This window comes from Erpetoichthys calabaricus, chromosome 18, assembly GCF_900747795.2.
Source record: "Erpetoichthys calabaricus chromosome 18, fErpCal1.3, whole genome shotgun sequence".
In the NCBI taxonomy this organism is placed as follows: Eukaryota; Metazoa; Chordata; class Cladistia; order Polypteriformes; family Polypteridae; genus Erpetoichthys; species Erpetoichthys calabaricus.
In genome coordinates, this window is record NC_041411.2 from 59,509,197 (window position 1) to 59,521,400 (window position 12,204).

A 12,204-nucleotide genomic window follows, 5' to 3' on the forward strand; every position below is an offset into this window, starting at 1 on the left:
AATGGCAGTTAATAAGTTATGGAAATCTCTGTTTTCTTTGTACACGCTGTCCTTTTCATAAAATAAGAAAATAAGAAACTGGAATTTGTGATATTCAGCAATAAACTATATAGATCCAGCTGATCTCACCAATGGTGCAAAGATGTCCCATGTAACAGCTGCCAGTTGTACCAGAAGTATTTTTTTACATTGGAATGTTTCAGTTTGATCTTTTTATAGATGAAAAAGCTCTTGTACAGTCACAGTAAAACTGTCAGTGCCTTCATATATTATAGTAGGAAACTGAGAAAAGATATCTTGTGCTTAGATTATCTCAAAAGATGGATAAAGAAATCAGAATTGTTGAAACAATGTGGTTAGGATGAGATGGCTGTGAGCTTTGTGGTATGTATCCTGATCTGATGTCCATGTCACTGAAGAAGAGTGCTCCAACTAGGCTGAATGCAACTTTATTATGTAATGTATTAGTAAAGATTCATACAGACATCTAATTCTCATAGTTTGTCTGCGTTTAGTTTCTCTATAATATAATATAATTCTCTGTGCAAGAAAGGACAGAGCCGCCTGTACTTCCTTAGAAGACTGGCATCCTTCAACATCTGCAGTAAGATGCTGCAGATGTTCTATCAGATGGTTGTGGCGAGTGCCCTCTTCTACGCAGTGGTGTGCTGGGGAGGCAGCATTAAGAAGAAGGATGCCTCACGCCTGGACAAACTGGTGAGGAAGGCAGGCTCTGTTGTTGGCATAGAGCTGGATGGTTTGACATCCGTAGCAGAGCAACGGGCACTCAGCAGGCTCCTATCAATTATGGAGAATCCACTACATCCATTAAACCAGGGGTGGGCAGATTCAGTCCTGGAGGGCCGCAGTGGCTGCAGGTTTTTGCTCCAACCCAATTGCTTAATAAGAAGCTCTTATTGCTCAAGTAACACTTCAGCTTCACTTTAGTTGTCTCGCTCGTTAAGATTTTGAACCCTTATTGCTTATTTTAGTCTTAAACAGCTGTATGCTTGGTTTTTAATTGCTCCTAATTAGCGATAGCATGCAAATGACAAAAGAGACCAGCATTTCTCCATTTAGCTTGTTTTCATTTACACCTGTGTGTATTTATCGTGCACTATTTGGTTTAATTAAATACTTGGAAGGAAAGTGAAGAGAAAAAAGTGAAGCACTGAGAATAACTCATCTGTTTTAGACTTCAAATCATTTGGATGATATCCTTAGAAAGGAAAATAAATCTAGGATATGAGAATGACCTGACATGGCAGAGTTAAAGCACTAGCAAGCCATGCAATTAAATAATTGACAAGGATTGGTTTTTAATTAAGCAACTGGGTTGGAACAAAAACCTGCAGCCACTGCGGCCCTCCAGGACTGAATCTGCCCACCCCTGCATTAAACAGTGTCATCTCCAGACAGAGGAGCAGTTTCAGCGACAGACTGCTGTCACTGTCCTGCTCCACTGACAGACTGAGAAGATCATTCCTCCCCCAAACTATGCGACTCTTCAATTCCACCAGAGGGGGTAAACGTTGAACATTATTCAAGTTATTGTCTGTTTTTTACCTGCATTTTTTTTTTTTTTTATTACTCTTTAATTTAATATTTTTTGCTGCTGGAGTATGTGAATTTCCCCCTGGGATTAATAAAGTATCTATCTATCTATCTATCTATCTATCTATCTATCTATCTATCTATCTATCTATCTATCTATCTATCTATCTATCTATCTATCTATCTATCTATCTAGGTGTGTTGACAAGTCTGTCTATGCTTTAACTATGCCAGTGATGTCTGATTACTCCATATTATACATGTCTTTTATAAGATGACTGCTGTGCATCTTGATATGTACAACAGAAGCCTTACACTAGGTTGAGGGTAACTTATGGATTGACCAGGTAATGCCTCAAATTTAATTAATGTCTCATCAAACTCTTTCATAACTATATTTGTTTCTGTGCTGGGGATTGTCTTAATAAAATTCATGTCTATACAGGCTTCAAACCTAGCTGTGGAATTGTATTAGTATCTATGTTTATGAAAACAGTGTTTGCATGTATATTTTATCATGGACATACCATGTACATACATGCAACAATTTTCACATGAGGAGGTAATTTTGCTCTCTATATCTCACCATTTTTGTTTCAACAGATATTTCTAAAATATCGAGCAATTGGTATTGCTTTTGATTTTGCTACCTGGTAACTTACTCCACGTTTTTACATTTCTATGAGTGAATATTTATTTTCTAGCATTTGTTGATTCTCCTTAAACAGCGTATTATAAATTTGCATCTGGCATCGATCCAATTTACTCCTTTTAGAATTCAAACACCTCTGTCATGTCACCAATGTATAAGATGAAACAATTCAAAACCTTTACTCTTTCCTCATAGCTGCAGTCCTGGAATAAATCTGATATCTCTTTCCTGTAATACTGTCATGTGCTCTTGTAACATAGAGTCAAAAACCACATTTGCCCACACGAATACGTTACACAGTTTAAGTATGATCGGATTTGACTTGAACTCTACACATCATTCTATAAAACTCAAGCCCAGTGAGCCTATACGGTCTCTTCAGTACTCTGCATTGTTTAGGACAGTATTGGTCCACTAGGCCTTCCAAGTCTTTCTTAATGTGTATTAATAATAAAACATTTTTAGTTCCAATGGCTAAGACTTACTGGTGCCCTCTCCAGGATTGTTTTCTGATTTGTGCCTAATGCTCCTTGTGACACTACATGGAACTAAACAGATTCAAGTAAATGAATGGACCTGTAAGACTTTACAGTTATGTTCATTACTTTTAATTTCTAAAATACAGTATATCTTCTAATATGTTAATTTTATCCAGGTTCTTTCCATATGAATTTTGCTGACAGGGGTGGTATGAAAATCCACTCCATTTTGTGTAATCTACAAATTTAAATTATTTGTTGGTTACATTTATCTAATGTAAGACAAGAGACAGACAAATGAAAACTTTTTGGGAACCCAAAGGCTAACTCCATATAATGAAAACAAAACATGGCTTTATAAACATGTTAAATATCAAAGAAAATGTCATGCAGACGCAAGTCTCTGAGATAGACAGCCTTAAGTTGGCAGAGCCTCCAGAAATATGGAGTCTAGGCAGGAGGACACCAGAAATGACGTCAGAGATGTTGTCAGTCGTACACTCTGCAGAGACAGGAAGAGAAAAGGTATCAGTCAACAGTGCCCTCTGGAGTTCTGGCAATCTGAGCACACGCGTGTGGAAAAGTGAAAAGCTCCAGCACTAACCTCTCTAGAACCACACTTTTCAATTCAGTAATCATAAAAGTATTTCTTATTCATTGGCCATTTCTGCACCTACAATGCTCCTTTGAATTTTTTACCTTTTAGCTTGACTAACACTATCAAATGTTTTTAGCTATCAAGGTATATAATACATAATCATCTATTTTTAAATGGTTTTGGTTGTAGTTGGGTTTTTAGTGAGAAAAGAAAGAAAGAAAATTTTATTCATATTCTGCTTTGAGTATTTAATTACTGCATTGCAACTCTTTTATGACATGTAGGAATCTGTGCATGTTTTCCTGAAAAGTAAATTTAACTGAAACAGCATCCTTTCAGCAGTATAAAACAGTTTGTCTTTAACTAATCCTGCATATTGACAGAAAGACTTTTGTATTGGTTCACTACCATATCCTTGTAGTTACAGTATCTTATACTGTATATAAACGTCCATGCGTGGAAGTGTGTGTGTCTGTCTGTCCGGCCTGGAAGTGCAAGGCTACAGCATGAAGCTCAAAGAGCCGGCAAGGCGGCCCCAGGTTAACAAATCAGAAGATGCTACAGCATGAAGCTGAAAGAAAGCGACTCCATCGCCAAAGTGAAACCATCGAGGAAAGACAGACAAGAGAGAAACTCGCTTAGCCACTGATAGACAAGGGCGGTGAGCACGTCCCCAAAACGAAACCACTGACTCTGCATTTCAATTTTTTTTTCTGATGATTTCAATAGTTTCTAGGAGCCCAGGCATTTTATAGCACAGGCTTACACAACTAGTATTAAATAATGACTTGTCGGTCCTGGTTTGGATTAAGCAGGTTAGAAAATGACAAGACATGACAATGGAAAGGCTTTATGCTGAATGTATATTTTACATTTGAGTAAATATGACTACTATTTGGATATCATACAGACCCATACTCGAAGATTAATGCACAGATTATAATGCAACTCTATGATTTATACTTTGACTTTATTTGTGTTTACATTTTTTGTTTGTTTAGTGAAGAATGGTTAGCATTATATTTTTGGCACTTCTGATTTATCAGATTGGATCAAATTTTGGTATTTAAACTCCATTCCTGCGTTTGGATTTTTTTTTTTGAGGGAGAGCTGATAAGATGATGAAGTGTTGCCTGGCTTCAAGTGAGAATGTCTTACAGTCTGTGGCCCCTCTTCTCTGTCTCAAGACATGTTGCTTAAGAGGACTGGTTGATGCTCATAATTGCCTGGGTGTGTTCCCCTCTAGGAATGAAGGAATAAAATGCTTTTCAACACCTTTAGTTAAGTAATGAAGTTAAAGACTTTGGGAATTTCCATATGCAGGGAGCCAAATCAGGAATGTTGACTTAATAGAAAATATGCATGTTACTTAAAAAGGGATCAAACAATAAAAAGAAATGCTTTTAAATTTCAATAAGCGGTGTCAAAAATGTAATGAAACACTAGTGCTGGGGACCTGTGGGCACATGTAGCTCATCATTTTGAGGGATAGGTTTGGAAGTGATTTTTAAATTTTTAAAAAAATATTTTGTGTGTTCTTTGCTTTCCTTTTTACATCCTGTCTTTTTGTCTTAAAAATTACCTGTTTACTTAATTTTTATGTCTTAAAGTTTCAGATGTTCAGTATGCAAAGGAGGCTTTCTCAGCAGGAGATGAGGAGGAACAGGAAGTAGATGATCAGGATGAATGCCAGCTCCATGAGAGATTGTGTAGTCAGGTGTGCATCAACACTCCTCAGTCCTACCAGTGTAGCTGCTTCCCAGGATACACCCTGCAGCCTGATCACTACACCTGTACTAAAGGTGAGTAGAAACCCACTTGATAAATATATCACCTAAAGTGTCTTAATTGTGTAGTTGTGATATTTATGTGGGCAGTAGTTTCCTGAAAAGAACTGTTGAGACCAAATGTGTAGAGTTCATTCAGGTGTTCAGCTACAAACCTGATCAATTATAGTGGTTTTACTTGCTGTCTATTCTGTTCTGCCCTGATGCAGAAACACAACAGTGGTTTTTCATTTACAATGGAATCGCAACTCATTTTTACAAAGATGACATTTAAACATGTCTTACTTGCATGAGCAAAACCGTTCAATGGGAAGAGTTAGTATGTTAAAGATTCAAATATACATAATAAAAAGTAATGACATATTACTCATAGTAACTAATGTGCCAACCAGAATGTCCCCATCCCTCACATCACAATTCCCAGTTTTCATATCCTACTGATAGAAAATTTACTGGAAATATACTTACTACTGGGAAATGAATGCAAAAGGTGGTAATTTTAGAGAGCAACTAGAAGAGACAATGATGAAAATTCAAAATGGAGGTGGAAGTGTGTTGTGTATCACAAATTTCTTGCTATACTGAATTAAATCACAGCTGCATCAGAGTCCTAGCATTAGATAGAGAATAAAGACATGCTGTAAGCTACAAAAAAAAGGGACATCATGCATCACAAAAAATTGGAAAGGAAATAAATGAAAATATAACTTTACAATGTGATACGTTATTCCAGGTAAATATCTGACGACATAAATTAGTTGATATAATGCCCTGAAACCTAAGATAATTTAGAAAAGAATCAAGCATCAATAGCCTTTATTGATAAGTCAAATTAAAGAGCTAGGTTTCAAACACCTTAAAAAAATCCAAAGAGTGAGATTTTTAATGCATCTTGGAGGAAATGCAGAAGTCCAAGAACTAAAATTAATATGTCTTTACTCTTAGAATAGCCTAAAAATACAGATATTTAGGTAACTCACATAGTACAGATTTTGAGGAAGGACATGATAACACAATACTCACGTAAGCCAATATAATACTGCCAACAAGTCATGTGATTTACACCTGATCAAGGCCTGTGCTGCAGTGTTCTATTCCACAAAAATCCATCCATCCATTATCCATCCCGCTATATCCTAACTACAGGGTCATGGGGGTCTACTGGAGCCAATTCCAGCCAACATAGGGCGTAAGGCAGGAAACAAACCCCAAGCAGGGTGCCAGCCCACTGCAGGGCACACACTCACACACACACCCACACACCAAGCACACACTAGGGACAATTGAGGATCACCAATGCACTTAACCTGCATGTCTTTGGACTGTGGGAGGAAACCGGAGCACCCGGAGGAAATTCCACAGAAATGAAAAAAATAAAAATAAATAAATACACAATGACAACAAAATCCTGAACAAGGAGGCAGAGAACATCATCAAGTATAAAGACCTAGAGACCGAAGTCAGACACACAACGTCAAGAGTGGCTCCAGTAGTCATAGATGCACTGGGAACCATCAAGACTGGGTTCCAAGGCCAACTGGACAAACTCCTGTGTAAAGTCAGCAGGAAAGAGATCAAGAAGATCACACTCCTCGGTATGACCTGCATTTTTAATAAGTCCTCAGCTGAACAGCAGGCTGAATTCAAAGCCTAAGAGATCTGGTTGACATCTGGTGAACCCACCTGCATACCTTTGTGCGTTGAGAGGAGAGTGTACTGCTACCAGTACTACTGCTAAGTAATAACAATAATGAAAACTGTACAATAAAGTGTTATGATGTCAACTCAAGAAAATACAGTATGTAAGGCACAACAGTTTCTCATCAGGGTAAAAGGGTAGCAGTAGTCGACACCCAGTGATACTGGACTAAAGAAAAACCTGTTTGTATTAGGATAATAATACAATCCTCATATATTCAGGAGGGGTGCACTGTAATTTCTAAACATGTAAACAGATATTCCGCAAAGCTTTTCTTATACCTGCTACTGAGGACCACCCAGTAGGACAGTGGTCCCCAACCTTTTTGACAGCAAGGACCACTTTATTAGATGCAAATTTTTCCACGGACCGGTTGGGGGGGTTGGTTGGGGGGGGGGGGGAGTTTTATACACAATTTACATAACATTTCTATTATTATTAAAGTTATTAAGCAGTTCGCATACGTTTGCAATCTGAGATTTTCCTTCTTTTTTTGCATATAACAAAGACATATGCTTTACATTTGCCAATCCAACAGATTGCACATCACAGACATTAACACTGCAATCTTTTTTTCGTGTCTGCCGTTTCTATAGGAGGGTGACAATGAGTTAAATTCCTATGGATGTTTTTCAAATGTTGACAAGTAATAAGCAAAAGGAATCACTGAAAACCACAGACAACAAAAACAGCAAAAAAAAAAAAAAAACAGTACGAGGAAAGTTCGAAGAAAGAGATTTTTTACAATGTTTCTGTTTGGGGATCTTTGTGCAAACGTGCACAACTGAGCTGCGACCACAGATCTAACTGCTCTGTGGATGATTCGTTCAAGCATTTCAAGGTCACTTCGTTGTAATGAAAGCATCTGTTGAATGTACTTCGTAGTAACGCGATTTCTATAGACTCATGTCATATGGGGAAACTGTCGGGACCATAAAAATACTTTGTTGTAATACTCTCTCACCTCGGTCTCTCTCCTCTCTCTGCACCGCTGCAAAGCCCCGCCGGCCAAGCATTCTGAAAAGGGCCGCGGACTGGGGGTTGGGGACCCCTGCAGTAGGAGATTTGCCAGGTTTTATGAGAGAAACCTTTGGTATTTTTAGTGACTTATTTCATAGATGGGAGATCACTTATTTAAAATAAATAGATATTCATGTATCATCAGCAGAACAACTAAATTTACCCTGAAAAGTATAAGTATTATTCTTAAGTGGCCAATGCTGAATTTGACATCATTAACTTGTGTGGAATGAACTGAAACTCTTCTGTCAGCATTATATTATGGAATTGGAATACTCTGAAGTTTAACCTGCTGAATAACACCACAACAAACTCCACTCTAAGAATAAATCAGATCTAGGTGTATAAAATGCAATACTGTGCCTTTGAAAGATTATTACATATTCAAAATAGAGCTGTTTCTGCACATAAACACAGAGACGGACCAGGAATAGAGGAAATTAATTGTTGATTTTAGGCAGCACATGTGTGCGCCTATCTATAAAATGTAAAGGTTACAAAATGTGCCTAAACGAAAACAGTAAACATCCATTAGAGTCCATTAAAGGCAAGTGGAGCTGTTTTGCATAGACTGAAAAAATATAAAAATAATTAAACGCAAGCAAACCGTATGCTGTAAGTTGTAAACAGGACTCAAGACAGGTTTTCGCAGCGGGTTGCTTGTTGAAATTTTAATGGTGATCAACTGCTTTATCAATAAGTTTCATCTCTACTTGGATAGTTTCATTATTACATATTGCAGTTATTTTCTTCAGGAGTATTATTCTATGTTAACATGTTTTGTTGCACCTGAGGTTTAACTAAATGGACCATGCAAAAAAACCTGATTAATTCTGACCTGCATGGTTCAAGTCAGGTACAAAACAGGTGACCACCAAAGTAACCTTTGAAGGAAATGCTATTCTGAGCTTACTTCTATACTTCTGTTAAACAGAGAAGGTGCATAACTATAAAATAGGACATGTCTTCATGTACATCAAGGTGCAGCCTTCCTAGAAAGGGAAATATCTCTTTGCTTTAATGTCTTTAATGAGGAAACCACATTTCTCTATTATTAAAAAAATCTTGGAAGGTTTGGAAGGAGACGAGACACTTTAATGTCCCACGAGACAAGGCAGTGAGACAAAAGGACAGCTGCTGTACAATCTTTTAAATGTTTGAAGCGCTGCACGACATGCAGATCACGCAGCACGGCAGCAGCAGCAAGCCAGCAGCTAACAGAGCAAAAAGGAGGTAAAAAAATGTATTTCTTTCCCATTGTATCACCGTTTAAAAGGGGGTTTTGGAGGAGTGACCGCATCTCCTTAGAGTGAGTTCAGCCCCCCTCTTCACAACGCAAGCAGCAGAGACGTGAAGTGGCTGGCACATAGAGCACCCCGGGGTGAAGAGGGTTTGGGGGGTGGTGGGCATCAAAGCGAGCAGGGGGCAAAGCCCCCTAGTTTTTCATAAAAATTATCATTAGACAAGATGGGACTGTGAGACAGAAAGGAGTAGTAGCAGCTGTTGGCCAATACAATACAATACAATACAGTTTATTTTTGTATAGCCCAAAATCACACAGGAAGTGCCGCAATGGGCTTTAACAGGCCCTGCCTCTTGACAGCCCCCCAGCCTTGACTCTCTAAGAAGACAAGGAAAAACTCCCAAAAAAACCTAGTAGGGAAAAATGGAAGAAACCTTGGGAAAGGCAGTTCAGAGAGAGACCCCTTTCCAGGTAGATTGGGCGTGCAGTGGGTGTCAAAAGAAGGGGGTCAATACAATACAATACAGTACACAGAACAATTTCTCAATATAGTAAGAAATAAAAAAATATATATATATATAAATTTTAGAAGTACAGAGCAGAATTTAACAGTAGATGATATATCCCATAATAAGATTTGTATTTGTATAGAGTCCTGGAGACCTCATCCTTCAAGCTGCCTCCCCCACTTGGCCATTCCACAGCCGAAACAGTGCTGGGCCAGCCAATCCGATGAAAGGACCCCTCTCTCCCACGATTCCTGCGATCCTCCATCTGGGATGACTTTTCCTTAGGCAGGCAAAACAACTTGGCAGGTGGGCCGTGGCACCAAGTGCCACATTTGAGTACCGAGAAGAAAAACAGAATAAGTGAGGGTTAGTATCCAATTATAACTGTCATGTTTCTTATGTTTAAGTGCTAATGACTAACAACAGAGATGCAGTCTGTACAGTTAATCAGCAGCTCTAGTCAGGATATGCTAAACTGAAGTAGTGAGTCTTCAGCCGGGATTTAAAAGCTGAGACCGAAGGGGCATCTCTTATAGTAGCAGGCAGACCATTCCACAGTTTAGGGGCCCTGTAACTAAAAGCTCGACCCCCCACTGTTATTTTATTAATCCTTGGAATCATAAGCAGACCGGCATCTTGAGATCTTAATGTGCGCTCTGGTTTGTAAGTCATGATAAGTTCAGACAAGTAAGCCGGACCTCGACCATTTAATGATTTATATGTTAAAAGAAGGATTTTGAAATCTGCCCTGAACTTAACCGGGAGCCAGTGTAAGGATTTAAGAACTGGAGTTATGTGTTCGTATTTTCTTGTTCTTGTAATAATTCTCGCAGCCGCATTTTGGATTAACTGGAGGCTGTATAAAGAACAGTTTGAACATCCAGTGAACACCGCATTGCAGTAGTCAATCCTACTAGAGATAAATGCATGAATTAGTTTCTCAGAATCCTGTTTATTTAAAAAGCGCCTTAATTTCCTAACATTTTTAAGATGGAAGAAACATGTTTTGGACAACTTTGTAATATGCGCTTTAAATGACATGCTAGAGTCAAAGATAACTCCTAGATTGCGGGCTGATTCAGTAAAATTGACTGGGATTCCCATTGAGTTAAATGATGACAAAATATTATTGTGATCAGCATCATTCCCTCCAACAATTAACATCTCTGTTTTATCTGTATTTAAAGACAAGTAGTTCTTATTCATCCACTCCTTTAATTCACTAACACAACTAATTAAAGACCACATTGGAGAAACTTCATTTGATTTAAATGAAAGGTATAACTGGGTGTCATCTGCATACGAGTGAAAATTAACATTATGTTTCCTAATGATAGATCCCAGTGGAAGCATGTACAGTGAAAACAGTAAAGGTCCCAGTACTGAGCCCTGCGGGACACCATATTGAACTTCTGTGTATAATGATGGAGTACTGTCAGCACATTTCTGTACATATTGGAATCGATTTGATAAGTAAGAACTAAACCAAGCGAGCACGGTGCCTGTAAGCCCAACATCATTTTCTAGCCTGTGCAGTAAAATAGAATGGTCGATGGTGTCAAATGCTGCACTTAAGTCCAACAACATAATTACAGATGAGTTTCCTTCATCAGAGGATATCAGAATGTCATTTACAACCCGTGTTAGTGCCGTTTCTGTACTATGACCAGTGCGAAAACCAGACTGGAATTTCTCAAATAAATTGTAATGCATAAGGTGTGTCTGAAGCTGACTGGCGACTACTTTTTCTAGTATTTTAGAGAGAAACGGTAAATTTGAAATAGGCCTATAATTATTTAGTATATGTGGGTCAAGGTCTGACTTTTTAAGTAATGGTTTAATGACTGACACTTTTAGTGTATCAGGTACTGTGCCATGCAATAATGAACTATTGATAATGTTTAGGATAGGCGCTGCAAGAACATCCATTGCACTTTTTACTAGTTTTGTTGGCACTGGATCTAGGGAACAAGTAGTGGGCTTCATTTTAGAAATTAAACTTAAGACTTCCTGCTCAGTTACAGGATTAAAATTACTAAAGTGCTGAGTGCAATGTGAGACAGGGTCTGCTAAGCTAGTATTTGGTTTGTACTGTGATGCAGAGATCTGGGATCTTATATTTTTAATTTTCTCATTGAAGAAGTTAATAAAGTCTGTACTGCTAATGTCTGTTGGTATTTTGCACTGTTGATCTGAATTTCCATTTGTTAATTTAGCCACTGTTCTAAACAGTGCCCGAGGATTTTTATTATTGCTATCTATTAATGTAGAATAATATTCTGACCGAGCTTTAAAGAGGGCTTTTTTATATTTATTAACACTCTCTGTCCATGCAATTTGAAAGACCTGTAGCTTTGTTGTTCTCCATCTGCGTTCCAGTTTTCGACACTCTAATTTAAGAGCTCGAGTGTTTTCATTAAACCAGGGAGAGTTTCTATGTGCTTTGATCACTTTTGTTTTAAGGGGAGCCACTGTGTCCAGAGCATCTCTCAAGGTCACATTATAATGTGATGTTAGCTCATCTAAATTGTTTTCTGTGTTTACATTTGATGTTAACTGATCTAAATGGTTTTCCACAATTACACTCGACTTACTCAAAGTATCTATAAATTTTGAAGCAGAATTACAATCTAGATGCCGCACTGTCTTTGTTTTAATCTGGG

The 12,204-nt window shown here is 38.1% G+C and overlaps 1 protein-coding gene across 2 annotated transcripts in view; it reads left to right on the forward strand.

The window, feature by feature from the left end:
- fbln2 (fibulin 2) overlaps positions 1–12,204 on the forward strand; it is an 890,980-nt gene that overhangs the window by 65,942 nt on the left and 812,834 nt on the right. For both annotated transcript variants that reach the window (XM_028825322.2, XM_028825323.2), the window contains exon 6: positions 4,894–5,085. In XM_028825322.2, coding sequence (XP_028681155.1) covers positions 4,894–5,085 — 192 coding nt within the window. The remainder of the gene's footprint in view (positions 1–4,893; positions 5,086–12,204) is intronic.